Genomic DNA, 25974 nt, shown 5'->3' on the forward strand with positions numbered 1-25974 from the left:
CAAGCTGTTTGGGTGCGCTTGGAAAAAGAGACTTGACCCCAAGATATCTGGAGGTTACATTACATAATAATATTGCATAAAGTAGTCCTGATCACATCTTGTGATGATACACGTTAGCTTAAAAAAAGAAAATACTTATTTTTTAAATCTAGTTTCATGAACAGTGTTAAATCTGTGAAGGTTTTTTTTTTAGAGTAGGCTTGGTGTAAATTACCATTAAAATATTTACTCTTTCATATCCACTTTATTAAAAATATTTTATACAGATGTTTAAAAGGTAAATTGCATTTCATTTATTTGTGTAAAGGCCTAAAGAAAAAGAAGAGATAAAGAGTCTTTAATAATGCCAGTTCACTGGGGTATTTTAAAACCTGTGATCTTTCATTTTAACTTCAATTGTTTCACTATTTCTGTCCTGATTGAAGCTGGAGCCCTTCAGTGTCAAACCTGCACAGGTTCGATGTGTTCAAGCACAGTAGCAAATACATGTTCTTCAGAGACGATGTGTGTTACGGCTACTATTTTAGGTAATCTTTTCTTCATATTATCTGATGCATGTCAATAAATTGCAAATGCTGTGAAGTTATGTGTGCTTTCCATCAACATCAATAAAATACACTGTGAATTTGCAGCTACTTCATCTGGAACTACTGTAACACAAATCTACAAGGCATGTGCATCTTCCTCCCTGTGTCCAGCTACGGGCTCTCAGACATTTTCAATTGACCTGGGTTTTCAAAGTGCTCTTACATCTGCCACATGCTGCAACACAGATAACTGCAACTCAGCAACTTTGCCTGGTAACCACAAATCAATAAGTGTTTTATTAAAGACACAAGAACAGAAAGTGATAGGAAACAATATTTTAATATTTGCTGAAATCTTCTCTGTTCTAAAATGAAATTATGTTCTTTTCGGTTTCAGCTCCTACTCCTCAGTCAAGTAATGGACAAATATGTTACTACTGTTCTGCCTCTCGGTGCAACACTCCGATACAGTGTCAGGGAGTGGGGAACCAATGCTTTCAGTCAATCAGTGAGTCTTCATGATGTGTACTTTAACAAAGATCGTCTTTAAATTTGTTTTTCTGCCTAGAATAAATTCAAACAACGTGTTTTAAATGTTATTTTTGTATATTAAATATGCAAGGATGAATTAAGAATGTGATCATTAAAAAGTGTAGAAAAACATACAGATTTGTCCACAACACATAAATGTATTAGTTAACGAACATTCCCCACACTGTTTTTAAAAATATCAATATTCCTAGTATTGGCAGTATTGATTCATGTGCCAGTTAATGTCTAGACTAATAATTTTGTTTAACACATCAGCTGAAAAAAGAGATAAATATCCATAAAAACAAAGCATTATTCTTGATTTTTTTACATGAAGATTTCAAGAGTAATACATGAAAAGGAAATCATTTTGACTTCTGACACTGTGAGTACATGTTTTAAACAACAAGTGTTTTTTAAAAAGTCAGTAAACATTTGAATAAAAATCAGGACTGTCCTCTTTTCTCTTGTTAAAAAAAGAGTTCACAGGTGGGATTAGAAACACTGAACAAACAACTACACCCTATAGTGGTGTTATCAGGTCTTAGAGTACACCCAAAAGTCACTGCAGTGAGATTTAAAGTTTCAGCACTGTAAGCAAACAGAGCATGTTGAAAAAGATGTTTTGTTACTTTTTGTAATGTTTCTTAAATGTAACAAGGTTATTTTTAAAAAAAAAAACTGCTGAAATCGTTCTTTTTCAAATCGAAAGTTAAATTCTCAAAACTGTGATTTTTCATCTGCAGTGAACAATGGCACAAGCACTTTTCCAGCTTACGGCTGCGCATCTGCAAACCTGTGTGCAGCTGCTTCAAGCCTGGGTTCTCTACCTTTCATGCAGAGTGTTGGTACCATAACGAGCGGCCCAACCTGTTCTATAGCCCCAACTACCGCAGCACCAATCACAACTACTGCAGCACCAACCACAACAACCGCAGCACCAACCACAACTACCGCAGCACCAACCACAACTACTGCAGCACCAACCACAACAACCGCAGCACCAACCACAACAACCGCAGCACCAACCACAACAACCGCAGCACCAACCACAACTACCGCAGCACCAACCACAACTACTGCAGCACCAATCACAACTACTGCAGCACCAACCACAACTACTGCAGCACCAACCACAACTACTGCAGCACCAACCACAACTACCGCAGCACCAACCACAACAACAGCAGTTCCAACCGCTATAACAACAACAACAACCACAGAAGGTGATTACAAATTATTTGAAAAACATATAGCTAATGATTAACTACAGAGACTTAAAAAGATGCCTTAAATCTGAATAGATTCTTCAGTGGGTCAACACAAGTAAATCTAAAATTCACCCGGAGTCAGAAATCTTTTAAATAGTAGAAACTGGTGCTGCAGCTGACTGTGTAAAATACAAATGAATAAAAGAGTCTGTCATGGGTGTTGTTTAATCCAAAATTACACCAATTACTTTGCTTTTTCTTATATTTATCGACCCCCTGTGTATTCCTTAGAAGTAGTTTGCACTACTATGCAGTCATTATCCACACACCTCGTCTCACTTGGGGGCATTTCTCAGCCAGATATGGCTAGCTAGTCCAACTGTCCACTGGCAGGAGTGTTTAGCTAAGCTCTGTTGTCGGACACTACATGCCTTTTCTCATCTGAGCCTGAGTCTTCATCATAGATTGATGCATTGTACCATTAACCCTCCAGTAAGGTTTTTTTATTTGTACAGTTTAGGAGTTCATGTAGCACTTCCCTGTGGTCACTCCGGCAACCAAACTGACCTGTTGGGAACAGTTCTGCCCTCTGTTCCTCTTTCATCTCTTGTCCCAATGTGCTGCTCCAGTAGGGGAGGAGTAAACCAATGATGATCTCAGGCTGTGTTTCTCAGCCTCCCCTGGCACTGTCACCTGAACACAATGCACCACCTCCTCTGTAGCTGACCTACAAACCACATACTCCTACTGCTTGACTAGCGAAGGCAAAGGGCCATTCCAACCTGATCTGAAAAAAGCAGCAGTGGTCCTCTGGAACAAGCCAAAGTTGGCCCCTCGCTGCCACCAGAAGGCTCAGCGCCTCTCCAAATAGAAGTAGCAGCCGCATATAAAAATATTGGAGAGCTCAAATGCAAACTTCTGTAGTTTTGAAAGACATGTAACACTTTTCACATGGAAGACTAAGAACAAAATTCAGTTTTAAAATCTTATGCTCTTTTATTCACTTCTGATTGTAATGTTTTTAAAATCTAAAGCCCTGCAAGCACTAGCCCACATAGAGATGAGGATAACTACCTATGGAGAGGTCATCAATGCAACCATCATCAAAGTTCTTGAAAAGGTATGCCTATATAAAATTATATCTCATTTAAAATAAGTTTGCTTTGTGGATTCTTTAAACTTACTTTGAATGATAAGAAAGTGAGATAAACATTTAGATGTTTAGTCTTTGTGTTTTCTCTCTTTTTAGTTTTTTAGCAACCAGATCCTGAATGGAACAGCCCACAGTCTCTCTGTGACAAATATTCAACAAGTGAGAGTTGGCCCATAAAAGCTTTGTATGGACAGAAGTCAAAAGGGACTGAATAAAGACAACAATTCAAGGATGTATTTGGTTTAACATAATGTGAAGCAGCAGTATGCCTCAGCTGTTTTATCAAATCTTGAAACAAGACACAGTTGTAGACACCGGCTGTTTCCACAAGCCATCAGATTTACAAGTCAAGACAATAATTTCTGAATGAAAAGAAATAACAAACAGTTTTGTAATTCCACACCTTTGCTTGTATTTTACATAAATGTGAGAATTGGAAATGTGCTTTGATCTGTCAGAGATTTGTAAGAGACATTTTTTTTTCCAGTTCTTCAGCTCGAGAAGCAGAGGTCACTCTGACAAGCCTGGTAACCAGAAAACTTTAAAGCTGGCTTCTTGCTTCCTCCTCCTTTCTATATTAAAAATAAGTAAAATTACAGTGAGTGAAGCATGCCAAGTGAACGAATACCGAACCTCAAAATGGGAAAATCAATTGTCTGTTAGGTGTTACTGTTATTATGAGTGATTCTGTTGTACTCAAGGTCACCTTTCCAGTTCATTGGCAAGACAGAATTTGAAATCACCCCTTGTTTGCTGAATGTTGTGTATTTTTACTTTAAAGTATAAATAAAATATGGAGGAAGTCCAAAACATTGTGTGTGCAGAAGAAGTCTCAGGAAGCTTCTCTTGCTGTTGAAATGTCAGGTAAATATTAACTATAAGTCTCATGGGACTCATGGCTCTACCTACTGAGCTATCCCTGCCCCCAAAACTAAATACCAAACGAAATTTGTTTCTAATTATTTTTGCACTTTGTGGTGTATTATATACTGTATAATATAATGTATAATGCACTTTTGTATAACAATTTTGGGATTATAGTAGCAACATTCACTAAAAATGCTGCAGGCAGGCAACATGCTTCAACTTCAGGAGTTTTTATTCTATATGATTATTCTGCATTATTAAGCAATAAGAACAAGTCGTCTGATGTCCTGTAATCATTATGAAGCTATATTATTATATTATTATGACAATTACATAATACAATTATATATTGTATTATTTTGGTATCGATCTGATACCAAGTAAATACAGGGACAGTAATGACAATGCCAATACTTTTATGTAATAAATTTATGTAGGGAAGAGCCGTGTATCATGACTCATGAGATTAATTATTAATTTACAAATTTCTAACACAATTCAATGACAACTAAATCACTGTTAATTAAACAAAACACACCTTTCAGCTTTTTGCGTCATTTGAAACTGGTTTTTTTGAAGACCTGGAAAGTAAATGTGTCTGTCTCTAAAGCTCTTTTGGTCAGCTCCTGTTCTTTTAATGTGTTATGCGCTATAAATAACATTGATGTGACAGTCAACACAAAAAGCTGACAAAAAGATTTTTCATTGTGCATGTTTGAGGTTCAAAAAAGTGATTCAACACAATTCAATATTGAAGGTGAAGAGAGAAACAAAGTATCAACCCTATTGTGCTAGTATAATGTCGATATCATTGATATTTGGATCGATTTGCTCAGCTTAAGCCAGGGCTCAAAATCCAGTTAAGTGTCGGAATTGTAGATCAGAATTAATAATCACAAAATATATTAATAAATAAATGCAAAATACTAAAACACACTAGAAGTGACAACATGTTACAAGCATACATAAAATAATATTTACAATAACTATCATTGTTGGTCCATAAAACCTCATGTGCACAGAAGACTAAAGTAAAAGTATGAAAGCAACAATTCATGAGTGTGTTGGTGGATTTGTTTTAGCAAATGTGGAGCACCCGCTCGCAACAGTCACTTTATCACATCATGACATATATGTTTCATGTTGTGTGAATACAAGACATCAGCTGTGTTGCAGGGATCACGAAGTAACATCCACAACACAACAGATTGGTAGACTTAGTTTCCAAGTGTAAGAAAGTATTCCGACTACACAGAACATTAGATGATCTAATAAGTTTTATGATCATTTTGTGAAATTAACTTATGTTGGCTTATTATGGTTGTTTGTCATTTAAGTGTCAGCTTGCACAGTACATCAAGGATATTAAACCAGACAATCTGATCAAAGACCATTTGAAAGAGGTGTCATTAATACCATTGTTTTACTGCTATAAAAGCACATCTCACTCTGAGAACCCTGTCGACTAGGAAAATAAACTTCTCACTCACTCCTCGTCTAAACAAGGAAATTGACGGCTGTAATTTTAGTGTGGGGAGCATACCAAGTGTTTGAGTGTTGTATCTTGTACCTGTTGTACGACAAAAGGCCTCTGGAAATTTTATCCTGAACTATTATTCTACTATTCATCTTTCCAGTTCACTTGGTGAACTTAAAAGCTGTCCCTGTATATTGGTTATTGTGTACTGTTTGTATTGTGCTTTGAAATACTATAACTAAATTTAGAGCTGGTCCAAGACATTGTGTGTGCAGGGGAACCTTTTATTATGCATCATTAGTTATAATTATAATTCTTAATTACATTTGTAGATACATTGGCACAGATATCCATATGACAATTTAAATCTGGCACACAAAAAACAAACACACAAAAAACAAACACACAAAAAATAAAGAAAAATGCAAGTATAGCATTTTTCACACTTTGAAGTTATTGTTGAAATATTTATTCATGTTTCAAAGTTCCCTAGTTTTATAGTATAAATTATTTTAATTGTTCTGGCATAGAGCAAAAATAAAAAAAAATGTCATGCAGTTTGGGAAAATGGAGCAACAATTGCATATTTTTAAACAGGAAAGTCGATGAGAATTTGTGATTTTTGTCCACAATTTGATACATGAGTAAATAAATCTTAATCTTTACCACAGTTGTCACATGACTGTAGGAACAGTAATGACAAAGCACAAGAGCAATGAATCTAGTCCAGGTGTGTATCCTTCTCAATGCTGCCACCTCCTGATGGAGCTGAGGAGGCGCAGGCTGAAGCCCTGGAAGGTTTCTTTGGACAGAGGCTCCAAAAAAAAACCCGACAGATGGAGCTGACAGCAGAGACTGCACACAGGACCAGGAGCAAAACCATTTACAGAACAATGACTAAATAAAAATAAACTAAAATTATATTTTTGTCAAACATCAACAAGTTTTTTTTTAGCTTTCTAAAAGCTAAATTAATAACTAACACAAACTCCTATGTTTAATGTTTTTTATTATTATTATTTCATTCATTTAGCAGCAGACTGGGTGCGTTTCTACTTTATTCAGTGCATGCTCATACTAAAAGACTACATTTGTCTAGTAATTACAGTTTCATAACAAATACATTTTCATCGCTGCTTGCTTTTGTACTTTTCTCAATTAAACTATTAAAAGCTCTTTTAATCAAAGGTGGGTGCCTTAACATGACTAAACATTTTAGCCAAGATATCTGTGCCTGTGTTACTCACTCTCACAGTTTACTGGTGCATTTTGCTAAGCAGGCTAACTAACATTAGAAAGAACTGAACTTGCATCACTTGAATACAGAGTTGTTACTCAAACTTTTTGGTGATAAGACTTAGATGAGGCATCATAGCAGAGCAAAGTTTAACGATGGTAGGAAGCTCATAATAACAGATGACGCACATGAACGCTTATAGACGCGGATCTTTGAAGCCTACATGATAACATTATTCCAGCAATAATGTGGAGATCAACTTGTTTTTAGATCCAATTAAAATAAATTAACTCAAAAAGATCCTCTAGAACAGTGGTTCCCAAACTTTTTTGCTGGGCCCCCTTTGTTTTACAGAAAAATGTTCGCACAAAAATGTGGCACGCTTGGTGCAGACACCAACTGACAGCTGTAGCAGGGTCCATGCTTACAGATGCTGCTAATCAGACAACAGTCAGGCACCTGATTATCAGCACCTGGCAGACCAGAAACTCAGCACAAGTCAATAGCACATACTTCACATGTAATTCAAGTAAATAAATTTGAGACTGGCACTATGCATAAATTTAGTCAATAAATACATAAAAGTGGCAGCCCCTACAAACAAACAAATATGTCAAACGATATATATGAAGTTTATTATACCAAGTGATAAGCAGCACACAGGAAAACTTAAATAAGAGTGTAAGATTGCCATACATCTCATGGGAAGAGTAATAGCATTTTAATATAATTACAAATGCTTTGAACCTGGCAACTGCTCTGCCAGGAAAAACAAAGTGACTGAATGAATTAAACTGTAAAGTGTTCAGTAATTACAGAGATTAGTGGTGGCTAAGGTGAAAAGCAGGATGACCAGAATAAAAGGTGAGCTACATTTTATGAAAAACTGGTTTGCCAACTTCTGTGACGATTTCCAGTAAGTCATACTATGACATACGTTGACGTTTTTTAGTTTAGGTGAACTCACATGGCTGAAAGCACTGTACTTCCCTCTTGACCTCGGAAAGTTGCTTTTATATCCACTGTGTTGTTTGTGTGTGCTGTTTTTCTACAATTGTTAAACAATAAAAAGAAAGTGCAAGCTACACCTGTTGAAAACAAATGAATGGCAAGTACTGAGCAAATATATATAAATATATTTTTAAAAACCCAATGTATTTCAGTTAATTCCACAGGAAGGAAAATAAGTTCATACTGAGCAGTTAACCATCAGGGTGCAATCAAGGATCTGCCTATTTGTTCTATTATGATGATTTGTAGTTCCTTTGAAGCTTTAAAGTGTTAGTCCTTACATACTGCATCAGTATTGTCATAACTCAGTCACTCAGATTTGGAGATTGGCAAAGCTGAAGAGAATTTCACAGCAAATCTATAGTAGAATATTAAAAAAATGAATACTTCAGTTCTCAAGCACTTCCAATATTAACTTGAAGTAAAACTAATTTCATCTATGCTCCCCCTGTTACTACACTTAACATACTTTTAATGAGGAAAAGCTCTCAGTATATGTACCAGTACTCCTATCATGCAATTAAACATTTAGTGACATTTACTCATTTTGAACTTTGTGGAGCATTTTTACTATTTAACTTGACCTGCATTATATAAAAATGTAAGTTTCAGTGCACATACCTTTGGTTTGTGGTTTTTCAGGTCATGTGACACTCTTTAATATTGGAGGGAGGAGCAATTCATGTCATCTAAGTAAAGTGTGCAGACACAGAAAACAAACAGTCAGAGTCTGAGACAATCTGGGAGTAGTGAGTAGTAGCAGAGTTCATCATGGATAAAAGAATACTTTGCTGGATATGTCTGCTGGCATATTTTCAGACATCTTTGGTACAAAGTAAGTGTTTTTTGCAAGTTATAGCATTGTTTGTACTTTTTATATTAGACAGCTTTAGAGTGATTCAACTACAACAAATGTAGTACAATACTAAAACAAAATGATAATAGCACAGACTCCACAAAATATTAATAATCAGTGTTTTTTTTAACTGTAGTACTGTGAGCAAAATTTTGGTTACCTCCAAGAACATACATCCTGGGATCACTGGAATGCACAAACTCCTGGAGAATGAAGACTTCAGTGATCCCATGTAACAATATGACTAGAGCATCCAAGGTGCTCTAGTCATATTGTTACAATTTAATAAACACAAATAAGTTGGGGAATTTATTTGTGTTTATTAAATTGTAACAATATAACTAGAGCACCTTGGATGAGTAGGTTTAATGACAGTTTATTAAACTGTAACATTGGATTGGGTGTATGATATATGTAATGATATGGCATATAAAACCCATTTTCAGTTCATGTTTTTTTAGAAATCAAATTTTCTGTCTACAGATGGCTTCTTTGAAACTAAGTGAAGTTAAATATTTTCATGCTCTGCTGACCACACAGCACATATTCAAGATAAAGCTTAACATGTTCAATAAAGCTTACCTTAAGTTAGTGCTTCTAAGCTTATACTTGAAACTCCTGTCAATATCAAATGATTGCATGGAATGACTTTGAGTTGCTACTAAGATTAGTAGACAGATTATTTTCTGTCGAGTTATTTGGAGAGGGGCCAGCAGTCTGTGGCTGTTACTGAAATTATGAATGAAAGTTTCATCGTGTTAAGTCATTCTAATCTGCGCTTAACTCACTGTCTTTAAGCAACCACAACTGAAGCACCAACCACAACAACTACAACTGCAGCACCAGCAACCATAACTGCAGAGCCAACCACTACAACTGCACCAACAACCACTACAACTGCAACGCTAACCGCAACTGCAGCACCAACCACACCTGCATCACCAACAACCACTGCAGCACCAACAACCACTACAACTGCAGCACCAGCAACCATAACTGCAGAGCCAACCACTACAACTGCACCAACAACCACTACAACTGCAACGCTAACCGCAACTGCAGCACCAACCACACCTGCATCACCAACAACCACTGCAGCACCAACAACCACTACAACTGCAGCACCAGCAACCATAACTGCAGCGCCATTCACTACAACTGCACCACCAACAACCACTACAACTGCAACGCTAACCGCAACTGCAGCACCAACCACACCTGCATCACCAACAACCACTGCAGCACCAACAACCACTACAACTGCAGCACCAGCAACCATAACTGCAGCGCCATTCACTACAACTGCACCACCAACAACAACCACTACGGCTGCAGCACCGGCAACCATAACTGCAACAGTAACCACAACTACAGCACCAACAACCACAACACTAACCACCACTACAACTGCAGCACCAACCACCACTACAACTATAACACCAACCACAACTGCAGCACCGGCAACCACAACTGCACTACCAACCACCACTACAACTACAGCACCAACCAACACAACTACAACACCAACCATAACTGCAGCACAAACCACTACAACTACAGCACCAACCACCACCACAACTGCACCACCAACCACCACTACAACTACAGCACCAACAACCACAACTGCAGCGCCAACAACCACAACTGCAGCGCCAACAACCACAACTGCAGCGCCAACAACCACAACTGCAGCACCAACAACCACAACTGCAGCGCCAACAACCACAACTGCAGCGCCAACAACCACAACTACAACTAAAACTGCAGCACAAAGCACCACAACCCCTACAGAAGGGTCAACCACCATTCAAAGTATGTGATTTAAATTAAAAGTACTTAATGTGTGCAACAGTTTCTCTTCCTACCTTCTGTTGTCCTTCCAACATTCACACTCTAATACTAGGGTGGGAAACTCCAGGCCTCAAGGGTTGAAGTCCTGCAGGTTTTAGATCTCACCCTGGGTCAACACACTGGAATCAAATGATTAGTTCATTACCAGGCCACTGCAGAATTTCAAGACATGGTGAGGAGGTAATTTAGCCATTTAAATTAGCTGCGGTGGATCTAAAACCCGCAGGACACCAGCACTTGAGGCCTGGAGTTCCCCCACCCAGGGTTGGACTGGGACAAAAAAACGGCCTAAGCATTTTGACTAGAGACCGGCCCACAAAGTACTATAGGAAAAGCCATAAAGCCTCAAATGCTGTTGTGACTCCTGGTTTCATCTAAAAATCTAAAAATGTTATAGTGTAATTGTTTCAGTATTGAAGGAAATGTGCCTTATAGCAATAATCAAATGCATTTTATGATGTATAATTACTTTACACTTACCAATTATACTTTTATAATTCTTTTTTTCAGTTCCAACAGGCCCACAAGCACTTGCACATCTAAAGATAAAGTTGACTACATACGGGCAGGTTAGCAATGCAACCATCATTGCCCTTCTTGAACAGGTATAGCTATATCTTAAAGTTTTAAAGTTTCTTGACTTATCAGTAATTTCACACACACAAATCATGTCTTAAAAATTCAAATGTTTAATCTCTGTGTTTTCTTTCCATTTAGTTTAACACCAAGGTCCTGAATGGAATACCCCACATTCTCTCCGTGACAAACATTAAAAAAGTTGGAGCATAAAAATTGAATGTGGACACAAGTCAAAAATAAAAATATAAAGGCAAGAGTTTAACAGTGAGTTAGTAGATTTGTTTCAACATGATCTGGAGCGGCAGTTTGCCTCAGTCGCTTCATCATATTCTGAATGATTAGTACATTGGTGTGAGAAGGAGACATCAGCTGTGCTGCAGTGGTCGACAGCCAGATGGGCTTGGATTGCTCTGTGAATGTATGAAACCTAAACCTGGGTGAAAGCAGATCATATTTAAATATCAATCCCCTTACATGATCATTTCTGAAATTAAATCAAACTGCAGAAACACAATGCTGTAGTTCCCATGAATTACAAATGCGCTTTTGGTTTATCATCTTGAAAAGTACAATAGGCATCTCAAACCAGGCAGCTGGCTAATAATATCAATACTTACTTACTCACTCTGACAAAATGGTGACTAGGAAATCAAATAATTTATATGCTTTGAAACAAAAAAAATATTTTATTTATTGGTTACATGTTTTAGTAATATCACTTTTGAGTCATTTAAAAGTACAGATCCGGAAAAGCATTCAGCTTAAATTGTACTGCACACACAGCTAGGCCTCTGAGAAAGTGGGTGACACTCAGTGGGTGAGAATTCCACAGGTGTTGAAAGATGTTAGCTTACTGCTCACCGTGTCAATAGATTTTAATTAAATTTCCGTAACAGATTCTTGTTAACTCTGCTTTTCCACATGGAAAACAAGGAAAATTATTACCGTTGGTGCATAAATACTGCACCTTAATGAAGAAAATAAATCAGTTTTCAGATATTACTGACCAATAACACACTTTTTTCCCCCTTTGTGGTATTAGAATCAAATCTGTTTTTCAGAATTTGTTTTTGTATGTCTGCTGATTTGTACTGTACTTTAAACTGTGACTAAATTTTACAAACTTGTCACTCCTGCTACTAAAGTCTCATATACACAGAAATATATCTGATTCTGATTATTCTGAATAAAGAGATATAACCATTTGTAATGGCCATTCTTTGTATCATTTATTCTTTCAGAATTCTTTTTAAATGAAACTTTATTCAACTTGTGAATTTAAAGCAGATTTATACCCATATACAGAATATCAAGAACAACAGCTGTTAGAAAATACAAGAAAGTGAAAACATAGATTGCTATTCAACGTTAAATGTGCTCTTCGTAAGTGCCATTTTAATAATTAATGAAAGAAAACACACACCATCTGCATCAACAAATAAACTCAACATGGATCCATCAACTCTGACTTGGCCCTGCCAAAAATATCTAAGACCTTGTGTGTTGAGTACCATTCCTTCCCGTTCTTTTAAAATACATGATTCTACTTATCAAAAAATGCGCACAGGTTCTATTATAAACACTACACGGTTTAAAACCATCAGACTCTGAGGTCTTTACAAAATACAAACACTGGTCTAATCTACAGCATCGTGTCACCAGCACCAAAGTGCACACAGAGCAAATTGCATCCTTTCAGTCATGTTGTTAACATCACACAGAAACGTTTAATCTCCAGTGAGAGGGAATTCTCTTCATAATCTCATCATCACTTCTCTTCAGTTGTCCTCTCCGTCTCGCAGCACCTTGTGCACAGCTCTGTTTAACAGGGCCAGCAGGTCCACAGCCCCAGCCACTCCCCTCGGCAGGTAGAGCTCCAGAGAAGAGGAGGCGGCATGAGGCAGGCGCAAATCTTGCATGCTGGCATCCTGAAAGAAAAAAAAAAAAAAAAAAAAAAAAAAAAAAGAAAAAGTGAGGGAAATGTGACAAAGATTCATCTCTAGACAAAGGAAAAGGAGCTATATTTTATCACCTTGGATAGTTGATGCTGGTGGTGATTCTTGTGAATTTGAATCACAATTAAAGGCAGGATTTTAAGGATTTTTATGTTAAACACCAACCTGAGAGTAAAAACACAGAGAGATGAATCTGGGGAAGCCAAGAGGAGGCAAACGGTCAGCTCCTGTGATGAAGGTGAGGAGGTCTTCAAAGGAAAACTCTGCCTTGCCGTCTGATTGTGCAAACAGAGACATATTTTATCTAACCTGAAACACTAGAAGCATCTTTATTCTTTCCACCACACCCTCCAACCTTACCACGCACTAAAGTGAGGATTGTTTCCCAGTGTCCAGCTGTGGCCTCCTCATCTGCCCTCAGTTTGGCATCTGAAGTGCTAAAGCTGATGGTAAAAAGCTGCTTGAACTCTTCCAGACTCAGAGGCTGCTGCGGTGCACTCGTCATAACTGGGGCAAAAATTTCCCAGTGGGACTGAACCATGTCCCACAGCCCACCACAGCTATTCAGCCCCTCAGTAAACTGGGAGATCATTTTAGTCACTCTGAAGGACAGCAAGTGGATTAAATTTAACTTTTGTATTTAGAAAGGGCAACATTTGCATGTAGCTCAAGTTGAAACTGTCGACACCATGTGTATGACGTATGCTTCTGTGTGTGCACTACCTGTCGTAGATGTAGTGTTTTACCAGGCGACTATAAATGGCTGGCATTTCATCAGAGTTGGCTGAATAGATCTCAGGGATCCCACAGCGTGACACCCAGTCGCACAGACTGGGAGACAGCAGCTTTACATCAGTACAACTATGTAGCTGTGAGAGCAGAGGAACATCATTTGTGTGCGGCACACAGAAGGCAATTATGTACACAGGACCGAGGGTTTAATACAGAGAAGAGTTTAAAGGTGAGGGGGAAAAAAACTGCCATACAAACAGTTCATCATTCTACAGCTGAAGGCAGAAACAAGATGATGTTATTCAGCACTGTAATTATGCTACAGTCACATTAGGAAACCACTACAATTGCCATGGTATGTGCAGTGATCTCACAATCTCATCGAAATGGTTACTTAAGACAGGGACCAGGTCTGTGACCTGTGTTCAAAGGGACTATCACACATCAGGAGGGTGATTGAATGGCAGTAAGATGCAGTCTGCTATCAGACTGTATTGAATAGGGTCATTTGGCAGTTACAAAGTCTTTTGTCATCTGTTGCTTTCTCTACTACACAGAAACTCACAGTTCCCAGTTATTTTTAGTGTCCAAGCAGAACCTCACAAATATGAAAAAGAAATTCCTTCACAAGGTTGTTGCACAACCAACTTCTAGGCAACCAGTGGGTTGGTGCAGCTATGAGGTTACCATCCTATTTTTACTCCAGTGTGACCGATCCATCAATAAAATAACTGGTTTATATTAAGATCATCGTTATCCAAACTAACCATGTATAATAACACAGGTACAGCAGTATATCAAGTTTTTAAATATGTTACAATTAGAGTTGTGAGTTTTCTTCTTGTGTGCTACCTCTTTCAGTTGGATTTGGACTTCGGTATCAATAATGTCCCGCCAGTTGAAGTCTTCTAATGTTATACTGTGGCAACACATCACCTGTGACAGTAAAATAAGCCATACAGACAAAGATTGTGCTGGTAATACCTGACACAGCTACAGGGCATCAGAAAAAGTAATCTAATATCACATTTGCAAAGAACTCGAACAAGTGGAGGACAAAGAAATGGCAGGCCTTAAAACAAACAAAAAAACCAACTGTCTACAGCAGATGATGAACACTGAATAGACAATACTGTATGACAAATTCTTGTAGTGCCTACACTAGCACACATTCAGTTAAGGACTCTACCTGATACAATGCAGGGTGAAGGCAACAAAGTCCAGGCCCACCCTGAGCCAGCGACCAGCCAATGAGAACCCCAGCTTCATAGTACTTCCTCTCCTCAAGAGCTGTGAAGTTGCAGGTCATGAACAGACTTCCTGGAAGACCCTCAAACACACAGCTGTGCTGCAGCTCCAGCAGCATCAGCCTGCATGAGAAGAAATGTAGACATGAATTAACAAACGACACCTTTATGCTTTGGTGTTTTGGCAGAAACCTCTTTCAGAAGAACTGAACATTTCTCTCAGAATGGTGGAGCACCAAAACAAACAAAACAAAACGAAACCTAGATGCCATTATTATGTCATTCATCAAAGAAAAAAAAAAAAAAAAAAAAAAAAAAAATCAGCTGCTACCTTTCCATTTTGTATTGCTGTAAATACCATCTGTTCACATATTTGGGGTTTTGGACGGTTGATCAAACAACACAATCAGTTTTAATACCACACTGTCTTCTGGGATCCTGAACTATCATGATGAGCATTTGACACAATTTTCACATTGTTTACTGCAGCCCCAAAATGTATAGAATATGATCCTATTATAGACCACATGCTACCATGTGGAAATCTTTTTGTGAGCCAGTTTTCCAATTACAAAAAAAAAAGTGAATATTAAATCTTGATGAAATTCATACAGTTATGTTGGATTAGAGTTTGAATAAATTAGCTTCAGTATAGAAAACCATACGATTTATTTTATGCCTGAAGCCATCAGCTCCAGCAATAATTTCAGGGAAATGGTGAGGACCTGAAAAACTCCCTGACAGGGGCCTCGTGGCCGTCGGGCTCTTCTCCACTGAAGGAGATAACAGGCGTCGCCCTGAAGCAGAAGTCGGGCCTCCTCACCACCTCCAGAGCGCCGTGGAGTAGATCTGTCCGCCTCACCTGGATGTGAGTTTTCAGTCCTGGATCTACGTTCTCCTGTCTGAACGCTCTCAGGATGGTGTCCAGGTCAACAGTGGACTGCGCACAAAAGATGCAAGTTTAACAGGAGACAAAGATGATAATAATAATAATGCAACAAACTGAATTTAGGATTGACTCTCTTTTATCCTCCAAACTCACCTTCTTTGTATCCCTGCAGATGCTAGGCTTGATTATTAGCTCACTTTTACCATCTTGGCAGCTGTCTGTGCTGCCCCCCCCCCCAAACACACACAAATTCAGATAATGCAGCTATTTAGTTTGTCACTAATCATTTCTAAATGTGTATTCACAGGAAATGTTTTCTTGCCTTTTTACCACAAGTGTCTCACTTGCTGACCCTTCAGATTCTGTCTGTAAGGAGAAGAGAACTTTATAAACTACAGACAAAATGGAGGCAGACTGAGCAAAGCTAAAGCAGATTGGAGAAATAAACAAAATAATTAAAGATCCCGTGTTCCCCGGCTCACAGGAACAAGGTGTCCAGGGGTCCATGAGCCATTTTAAACACTTGGTGTCGTTTCTGTTTTTTTCACAGAAGCCAAATGATCTTTAAACTGAATCTTAACACACAAAGTTGTCTTTATGGCTTTTGAAATATAAAAATGTATCAAATCCAAGTCCTACTTTTATAATGATCACATCAGGGTATTAGTAATGAAGCAGCAGTAGTTACCTCTGAGTAGTCGTGGTGGCTCAGGATATATAAAGCACCATGTTCAGAGATCCTGAGGACCTGCTCTCCAGTCCAGCCCTCTGAAGGGGTGTCAGGGACAAACAGCACTCTGGAGCTCTGCACACACTGGAAACAACCACCACATTCAGCAATGTTCTGTGTACTAAAATGAACAGACTTTAAGACACCTCAGGCAGAACACATCTCACACCCACCTGCAGATATGTAAATGAAAACTTTTGTCCTGCCTGTTTTACAAAGTGCCCCTGAAAGAGCATCGCCAATCGACCCTTCACATGAGTGGCTGACCAGCTGTGGTCAATGGTGATGCGAGCAGTCATCATCATGGCTTCCAGAGCTGCTTGGTCTTTATTCTTTGGAACTATTTGTCTGGAAGAACAGAAAATAACATTTACTTCACTGAAAAATGTTATGAACAGTAGAGTAGATTCAAACAGAGCTATGTAAACACCTTTTATTGCCACAATCATCACTTTAGAAACAGTGGGAGCTACTCAAACATTCACTGACCTAAAATGGCATTTTGAATAAGATTTTATGGTATTATGGTCATTAGATTTAAAAAAATAAATAAATAAATAAATAAATAATCACAGGGCAGTGAAGGCACAATTTGCAAATCACATGACAAGGAAAATATTCTGATCAATCTCGGTTCTTTGAAAAGTCAGAGGAATCATCAGATAGGGTCCATGCGTATCCACACCACATACCAATACCAATTACCCATCTAAAATTTCTACCAATACCTTCCTTATTAGTATTGTTGGTTAGTAGGGGCTGTTCTTTCCTACATAAACACTCACCTGTCCAGCTGTGACATAGAGTGTCCTCTGGGTAAACAGACCACGTCTTTAACCACCAGTCTTTTCTTCTGAGGAATCAGTCTCTTCCATTTGAGATGACCAGCTTTGTTAGAATATGGCTGAAATACACAGAATAAACCCTCAGTGTTACATGTTGGATTCATGAACAGGAGAATATCCTAAAGTAACAATGGGGCAAAACTGTGCAGGAAATGGGAAATATGGTTTCCATTTTGGCAGAAAATAAAGTTTGAAAAAACTGATTGAACTTTGATTAAAAAGCTTAAATCGTTGATGATAAATAATGTGCTGGAGACTGAAGTTAACATTTTTCTGACACTGTGGAAGAAAGATGAACAGATTCATCAATATTAAGGTCAAGCCTACAATAAAAATAAAAATATAAAGTAGTAGTAGTAGTAGTAATGTAGAAAGAAAAAGGTTTTTTTTAATATACTTGAAAGTGTGAATTGTGAATATTTTCAGAAGGAAATTTTATTTAAATCTTATGATGTCTAATTCATTTTTTACCAAATCCAGCTCCATCCCCATATATCAAAATAGACTTTGAATAATATAATATAAAGAAGAAGCTATTGTCCACCTGGTTTGGGATGAAGAACCAATTTCATATAATACAGATGTTAACCAATGTTAGGGAGGCAATTTAAGCTCCTTGAGGTGACTGTTGTTCTGATTTGGTATGAACTGATTTGAATTAACATTGCTGTGCTTTGTTCTAATTCCAGTAGGGGAACTGGACCACTGCACCATATAGTTATATACTGTTTGCACTGCTCTCACTGTTTGTATGCAGCATCCCTGCTCTAGAGTCCAGGCTGCAAATCAAATGCCTGAGTCGGTGATATGTTATGAAGAGTCATGACATATCAGTAATGAATAAAGGATCCCCTGACTTTACCATTGCTGGATGACTCTTCGACTTTCTGATAGAAGGAATCACCTACAGGAAGGAAAAACAAGAAGCGTGAATAAAAACAAGAAATGTGAACTAAAAAAAAAAAAAAAAAATGAATACAAATAAGATGAACATTGTAGAGAAGCAATAAAGTAAAGTAAAAACCCATTCCTGGAGGTCCTGACCAGCTATTTAGCATGGGATGTCTTTTTTTCTACTACAAATTTCTTACTTTCTTACCAAGTGGTTTATAACTTCTGCCTTATTACCAACCTCCAGCTCTATCTCTACTTCTTGTTTGCAGACCACAGCAGAGCAGTGAGGTTCTTCCTGGTCTGGGGAATCTGTTTCAGCCTGGTGTCTGGGTTGAGTTTGGACCTGCTGCTCAGGGGCTTCCTCGGAGTCGGAGAACAGAGGACTCGCCATGTATCGCTGTGTACAAGAGGAGGACAAGGAGCTGGCTTATTATGTATGAGCACACGGATGATGCAACAAAAGAATATGTGAGTCTGCATCATTAACCCTCAGGCAGCAAAACACCATTGTTGTTTTGAATACATGAGTTGTAGTTTCAACATTGTGGAGCCACTACAACATCAGAACAATTCTACTCACCGCAATGATGAGAGCTGATTAATCACAGTGTTTTGAAATTATGGCTTTGGCTCTGGTTCAGTTGTCCTTTTGCTTGATTGAACAGTTTCAGTGATGTATCTGAAGCAACACTGATTGTTGGAATAACAACAATCAGTGATATTAGATCATGTTGTGGCTTGTAGTCTAACTTGGTGCTTTTTGCTTGACAGGTTTGACAGCAGATTGTTATTTAGCTGTACCAATAGAATTTCATCAATTTTATATCAGAAATTCTTGAGAGAGTAGTAGTAAAGCTAATCATCTACAGAGAAATGACTTATCTGAAGAGTTTCGGTCAGGTTTCAGAGCTCATCAGAGTACAGAAACAGCTTCAGCAATGGTTACAAATGGTGGCCTCTGACAGTGGCCTCATCTCTGTGCTTGTCCGGCTAGAACAGATTGATACTGTTGACCATAAGATTTTATTACACCAATGAGAACATGCAGTGGGTATTAAAGGTACTGCACTGCAGTGGAATCACATCTTTCTAACAGACTCAAATTTGTTCATTCCATTTACATTATACAGGTTTCCTTTAGGCCAGAGGGCCACTTGCGGCTCACGTCATCCCTATATCGGCGTAAAGAAATATAATGCAGTTTGGCTCTTTAAGTTTTTGGTTTTTTTGTTCAAGAGGATTTCTTTGTTGTTGAATGCAACGTTAAAATAAGTTCTTTAAAAAGCAAAGAAATTATTTAATGATGGCAAACGTGTCGAGTGATTGTCTGTGTTAGTTCAGTGAGAGTTATTTGCAAAGAAAACAATTTTCACTTGCAGTCAATAACTAATGTCTGCATTATTATTTTGATAGATTCAAACAAAGTTAGAGCAGAAGTGCTGCCACGTGTCTGGCCAGAAAGACAGTACCAATTTGTTTATTTGGCAGTTCAATGAAAGTCTTCAGTTAGTTAAGAGTGAGAAGAAAAAAATGTGCGTTTACGTGATTGATGATGATTGTTGTCTTCCCATTCATTTTCTCTGTTGTACCATTATAGGGTCTACCTTACAATATAAAAAAGTGTCTAGGGGCGACTGTTGTTATGATTTTGCACTGTATAAATAAAATTGAAGATGTCTTGTTGATGCTAGAGGTGAGAAAGCACATGGGCTACAGGAGCAAAAGTCCACACCAGGTGCCACTCTTATCAGCTAAGACCAGGAAACTGAGGCCACAATTTCCATGGTCCCAGAAAGATTCAGGAACAGAAGATTGGAAAAATGTATGCATGTATGATGTAGGAGACATCTTCTAACACATTTGGTGCACTTGGTACCAACTGAGAAAATGCCACCAACTGGGATGTGGTAGAACAAGAGAGTGTAGCTGACAAATCTGCAGCAATTATGTTGTTGAAAAATGCCATGAAAGCAGTTCTAAATTGAAAAAGGGTTTCCATCCCAGTACCAGCAAGGTGCAAGTGAAAGTAAAGTCTGAATGGAAACGCAGAACAATATCTATACATCTACAGTTCTACATACAAAGTAAAACCAAACAGGTTTGGTGAGTATCTAAAGCAATACCGCTCTGTACTGTCTAGAAGTAGGACGTCAACCCTTTAAGGTGTATTTATATGTTAGTTCTGAGGTTAGTCAAAAGTAATTGGATCTGATTATGATATACCACCACTCTGCTCATAATATGAGGTTCAAAAAGTTTCCTGGTGGGGTCAGCACTATTTATAAATCACACATAATGTCTTGTAGTGAAGTATTTAAAAAGACACACCTGGTGAACGCTGTGTTCCTCCTCTTCCTCCTGTGTTATCAAGACCTTACAGGGCTCCTTGGAAGAAAACACTTTCATTTCAATGTTTTCTTTAATGACCAGCGACACTGGTTTCTTCCCACACGCCATCCTTCCTAAAATGACACCGTTTACGGTATCTAACCTTTGCTTGTTCTTTATTTTGTCCTTATTCTTATTACCTCTTTTTTGCAGGCTTCTTGTGACTCAAAGCTGATTTCATGCTAATTAAGTGTTCTCTTGCTTAGCTGAGAGGGAACCACCAAACATCTAAACAGGTGAAGTTTCATTACCTCAAGCTGCAACCTATCAGTCTAAAGCTGTAGTTGGCTCACAGTTGTGCTCTCAGGCTGTGATTGGTCGTGTGGATAATCTAGAAGCTGATATTTGTGGGAGTTCTGTTCAAAAACAGCGTGACCTTTGAAAGGACGGTTTGTGTATAGGAAATGAATTACTGCTGTACCACGTGTGAAACAAAATAAAAAATGAAATGAAAAAAAGCTCTGCCTGATTCAAAAGTAGCTTTAGAAGTACAACATGTGGCCCAATCAATGCAACTTTGTCTCTGTAGAGCTTGAAGGAGACTTGTCCTCAAGTTATAGACACTGTCATGAGAAAAGGTCACTAATCATGCTATCCTAAGAATTTCTTTCATCATAAGGCTGATTATTAAAATACTGCTCTTAAAGCTATCATACCATTATTAACAAAAACATTCATTTACCTTATTAAAATATGGACTGCAAGGAGAAAGTCTGTAACACATTATTTCAGAATCCATATTTTTATTTCCTTCTTTAAAATTATTATTCAGGCTTAATTTTCATTCACTTCAACTTTCCTGTTAAAAGTACTGCAAAAATTAATTGTTACAACATGTAAGTTTACAAGGAAGACATTTCAGGACCTTTGATTTGAAACGGTGTAAAATAACAGCTAAAAAACGATAAAGAAATTACTTAGGCTTAAGCGTGAGCTTTGGTAGCAGGTACTAGGAAACAATGATTCCATATCTAATTATGTTTATTCATTTCACTGAGACTGTGGCGAATAATAAAACCCCACACTGAACAGTCTTTAATCAGCAGGATCAAAAACTGAATATTTACCATTTAATATCCTTCATGAGGTTCAAATGGATCCGATGAAATGTCACATGGATAAATGGAGTTAGTATCTTTGTGTATTTCTTGAAACTTAAATCAGGAAATTTGTTTTCACATGGAAAGACCTGGTGTTGGATGCTTTCACCGACACCACCTTCTTTACGCTTTCCCCCTGATTCCTTCAATAATGTTTCACAGGGTCAGACAGTCAGAGCTCAGGGTCCTCTTGGTGGCACCCAAGTGTCCATCAACAGTCTGGTTCCCTACTCCCTGCAGGGTCTTGAACAGGGACCTGTGGCAGCTCAAAAGGAGAATGGACCTTAGCTGTAGAAATATTGGTATGGCATTCATCTCCAGGTTTTTTCCAGCCTTACAAATGCACTTGAAGGGAATCTGTCATTCTTGACTGACCTCAAGCCCTTAGTTTATTATACCGTGCAGAATTTAAGTTCTTCTCCAACAAGGAGACCATGTCAGAGGCTCTGGGCTGCATTATCTTTGCAGTACAGAAACTGTGATTTGGATTTGCTATATCCACTCCAGTCATTGCATCTGAAAGTACAAGGGACAAGGCTCTGTTCAGACAGTGACTTTCTCACTGGCTTGGTGACACAATAAAACAAGAGTATGAAGCAGCACGTGTGCCTGCCCCCCAGGGGAAATCTGTGCAGTGGCATCCCAGACAACATTTTACATATTCACTAGGTTCTACTGTCTTAATGTGGCCTTTGGGTCCATGCTGTGATCAAGTGTTCTGCCATTAGCATTTCTTCCTATTGACACTGCTTTGTCCCATCATCACCTTTCAATTCTAAGGTTTTACATATAAAAATATAATAAAAATTGTCTGGTCTTTTTTTTTTTTTTTTTAACAATTGGGTAGATATAACCTCAGGTGAACAACATATGAAATAATGCGCTGTCATTATTTAAGAAAAGCTAAGCCAAATGCAGAAGGTGTAAGTGAATCGCTAAAAACACCTTACTGCTGCCATAGGAATTAAAAAGGAAAGCAGCAGCCAGGTGCTTCTATTCAAATGCTTTTGGTTAACCGACTAATTTTCTAACTATTTAAAGTCCATGCTTGTGTAGTGAGATTCATTAGTGGAAAGACTTGCTAGTCCTCTCTGGAGTAGATCATCATTAGACTCAACCAGCTAAACATGTTAAATGTTTATTTTATTTTGCATTTTTGTTAAATAAACAGTTAAACAGTGGAATCTGTTGTGTGCAATTTTACACCTGAGGTTATATTTAAATTATTTTATAAGCTGCTAAAGACCAGATTATTTTTAAAAACCATGTTCTGATATTAAAAGAAAAAAAAAAAAAAACATCTGACAGAGGGGGGTTTTCTTTTAACTATGACTGCAAGCTATCCACTTTGTTTACTGCCACTTGCAATCAGGAGAGAAGGGAACAGAAATTATGATGGTGGTCCCGTGTTTCCTGATAATGGTGATTCGCGGCAGTCACTCCAAATGTCTTGGACAAGATTCTGAGAAGCCGGGTGTGAGCTACGACTTGGTATTTCTAATGTTACCTTTGTTTATCACATTATCTAACTTCCAAGAAGTCTTGTGCATTTCCTTTTCACTGTCATGGAATGCATACTGCTCCATGCACCATCGTTTTCCATGAGATGACTGGAGGCTGATGTGTGTCACAAGTTTGTCCCAAAAAATTGATTCTGTTCATCTGGACGTAGCATTTTCAGTCGGAGAAACGTTTCGTAACTTTTCCAAGTTCTTCAGTCTCAGTTAACTGCAGGTTTTTCTTATAAACAGTACATTTGCATAATGACTGAAACTAGCACCACTGAATGAACAATGGGCTGTGAGGTCAGTTCCCTTGATGCAAATTGTCATGACCATTGAGCAACAACTACTGATCAATGGCCATGAGTACAGTTCACAGAGATTTGGGGAATGGCTGCAATCACAGCCTTGTAAGATGGCAAAAGATGGACCCTTAGGCCCCCTCCTCGATTGCCAGAGATGGTCTTTCCCTTTTCACATAAATGGCCTCCTTGACTCCCCGTTCAAACCAGCGTTCCTCCCTGTCCAGGATGTGTACATCCTCATCATGGAAAGAGTGTCCACTGGCCTGTAGGTGTAAATAGACTGCAGAGTCCTGGCCTGACGAGGTAGCTTTTCTGTGTTGTGCCATCCGCTTCGCCAGAGGTTGTTTGGTTTCCCTGATGTATAAATCCTGGCAATCCCCATGCACTTAACAGCGTACACTATATTACTCTGTTTGTGTCAGGGGACCCGATCCTTGGGGTGGACCAATTTTTGGTGCAGTGTGTTTTGGGGTTTAAAGGCTACAGAGACACTGTGTTTAGAAAAAATGTGTCTCAAATGCTCTGATACTCCTGATACATACGGGATCACTACAGGTTTTCGCTTGGGCAGCGGTTGTCCTTCTCTCCTGGATCGGCTGGAGCTTTCTTTAGGTGCCTTTCCAGCTTTGACAAATGTCCAGATGGGATAACCACATTTACTCAGGGCCTTCTTGATGTGATGTTCTTCTGCCTCCCTGACCGCTGTGTCTGTGGGGATGGTGTTCGCTCTGTGTTGCAGCGTCCTGATGACACCCAGTTTATGCTCCAGTGGATGATGAGAGTCAAACCTTAAATACTGATCCGTATGCATAGGTTTACAGTACACGTCAGCTTTTAGATGTCCCCCATTACTGATGGAAATCTCACAGTCTAAGAAGGCTAACCTGCCACTTTTCATATCCTCCCTGGTGAATTTGATGTGTTGGTCCACCGAGTTAATGTGATCCGTGAAATGTGGTACGTCCTGAGATTTGATTTTCACACAGGTGTCATCCACATACCTGAACCAATGGCTTGGTGATGTTCCAGGGTAGGATAGCAAGCCCTCTTTTCCACTTCTTCCATGTACAAATTGGCCACGGTGGGTGAAACTGGGGAGCCCATGGCACACCCATGTTTCTGCCTGTAGAAATGACCCTTGAATGTGAAGTAGGTGGAATGAAGACACAGTTCCAAAAGCAAACACATTTGGTCGATGCTGAGAGTGGTCCTGTTGCTGAGGTTGGGGTCATCCTGTAATCTCTTACGGACTACCTCCAACGCTTCTGTGACTGGGATGCAAGTGAAGAGAGATGTAACATCGTACAAGACCACGGTTTCATCTGCCTCCATAATGACATCTCTCACTTTCTCAACAAAATCCAGGGTGTTCTGGATGCAGTGTTCAGAGCTGCCTACCGACGGGTTGAGGATCGAAGACCTCCCATCCCAGTGTTCCCTCAGTGGTGCTGGTTTCAGCCATTCTGCAAAAGTACTGTTTATAAGATTGGGGAATCCTGCAGTCAGCTGAGACTGAAGAAATCACTTGGATGAGTGACGAAATGTTTCTCCCACTGAAAACACTACATCCAGATGAACAGAATCAACTTTTTTGGGGATTTACTTACCAGGGTTATGATAATAATAATAATAATAATAATGGATTGCTTTTCGGGGCCCTCAAAGCGCTTTACAATTCCACTATTCATTCACTCTCACATTCACACACTGGTGGAGGCAAGCTACAGTTGTAGCCACAGCTGCCCTGGGGCAGAAGCGAGACTGCCATATCGCGCCATCGGCCCCTCTGGCCATCAGGTGAAGGCCAGTAGGTGAAGTGTCTTGCCCAAGGACACAACAACCGAGACTGTCCGAGCCGGGGCTCGAACCGGCAACCTTCCGGTTACAAGACGAACTGTAACCGATAACGATCGCCCCGGGTTACGAGGAATCAGCTGTGTGAAGACAGATTCCTCATAACCCTCACTTGACTGCATTCCTCTGCTCAACATTTCCTCTTCCTTAACCTCCTAGGACCTGGTGTCCACATATGTGGACATCACATTTTGGGACGTCTAGACCAAAATACTTAATTTTTTTTTAAAAAT

General features: G+C 38.8%; 3 protein-coding genes across 6 annotated transcripts; 2 read left to right on the forward strand and 1 right to left on the reverse strand.

The window, feature by feature from the left end:
- The first annotated feature begins 307 nt into the window (after window positions 1-307).
- On the forward strand, window positions 308-3983 carry LOC120742920 (GATA zinc finger domain-containing protein 14-like). Its single transcript, XM_040046442.1, has 5 exons — window positions 308-527; window positions 633-800; window positions 925-1035; window positions 1805-3389; window positions 3519-3983. The coding sequence occupies exons 3-4, from the start codon at window positions 956-958 to the stop codon at window positions 2286-2288; spliced, it is 564 nt and encodes a 187-aa protein (XP_039902376.1). The 5' UTR covers window positions 308-527; window positions 633-800; window positions 925-955; the 3' UTR covers window positions 2289-3389; window positions 3519-3983.
- A 5078-nt stretch (window positions 3984-9061) lies between these two features.
- LOC120742856 (GATA zinc finger domain-containing protein 14-like) lies at window positions 9062-11326 on the forward strand. Its single transcript, XM_040046326.1, has 3 exons — window positions 9062-9102; window positions 9684-10682; window positions 11232-11326. The coding sequence occupies exons 1-2, from the start codon at window positions 9062-9064 to the stop codon at window positions 10627-10629; spliced, it is 987 nt and encodes a 328-aa protein (XP_039902260.1). The 3' UTR covers window positions 10630-10682; window positions 11232-11326.
- Window positions 11327-12512: 1186 nt separating this feature from the next.
- On the reverse strand, window positions 12513-21299 carry LOC120742919 (G2/M phase-specific E3 ubiquitin-protein ligase-like). Of its 4 annotated transcripts, none has more exons than XM_040046439.1 (16): window positions 21121-21288; window positions 20921-21054; window positions 18831-18989; window positions 18561-18602; window positions 17639-17757; window positions 17027-17201; window positions 16812-16937; window positions 16446-16489; window positions 16277-16346; window positions 15960-16174; window positions 15177-15357; window positions 14840-14923; window positions 13979-14124; window positions 13616-13857; window positions 13421-13530; window positions 12513-13228 (listed from the first exon to the last, which is right to left on the reverse strand). In XM_040046439.1, exons 2-16 carry the CDS (start codon window positions 21047-21049, stop codon window positions 13079-13081), a joined length of 1992 nt encoding a protein of 663 aa, XP_039902373.1. In that variant the 5' UTR covers window positions 21050-21054; window positions 21121-21288; the 3' UTR covers window positions 12513-13078. The 4 variants fall into 4 exon arrangements, with proteins under 4 accessions (XP_039902373.1, XP_039902375.1, XP_039902374.1 ...); XM_040046441.1 differs by having other exon boundaries at window positions 20921-20977; window positions 21121-21285; XM_040046440.1 differs by having other exon boundaries at window positions 16277-16289; window positions 20921-21299.
- Window positions 21300-25974: the final 4675 nt, after the last annotated feature.

Source organism: Simochromis diagramma, unplaced genomic scaffold (genome assembly GCF_900408965.1).
Source record: "Simochromis diagramma unplaced genomic scaffold, fSimDia1.1 OVJJ01000553.1, whole genome shotgun sequence".
Taxonomy (NCBI): domain Eukaryota; kingdom Metazoa; phylum Chordata; class Actinopteri; order Cichliformes; family Cichlidae; genus Simochromis; species Simochromis diagramma.

Coding starts and splice junctions, on each gene's coding strand:
- LOC120742919 (XM_040046439.1), bottom strand. CDS start 21,049: ATGGCGTGTGGGAAGAAACCAGTGTCGCTGGTCATTAAAGAAAACATT. Junction 17,202..17,638: donor TCTATGTCACAGCTGGACAG/GTGAGTGTTTAT, acceptor CTGTTCTTCCAG/ACAAATAGTTCCAAAGAATA. Junction 13,229..13,420: donor CTCTGTGTTTTTACTCTCAG/GTTGGTGTTTAA, acceptor TTTTTCTTTCAG/GATGCCAGCATGCAAGATTT.
- LOC120742856 (XM_040046326.1), top strand. CDS start 9,062: ATGCACAAACTCCTGGAGAATGAAGACTTCAGTGATCCCAT. Junction 9,103..9,683: donor GAAGACTTCAGTGATCCCAT/GTAACAATATGA, acceptor CCACAACTGAAG/CACCAACCACAACAACTACA.
- LOC120742920 (XM_040046442.1), top strand. CDS start 956: ATGTTACTACTGTTCTGCCTCTCGGTGCAACACTCCGATACAGTGTCA. Junction 1,036..1,804: donor CCAATGCTTTCAGTCAATCA/GTGAGTCTTCAT, acceptor TTTCATCTGCAG/TGAACAATGGCACAAGCACT.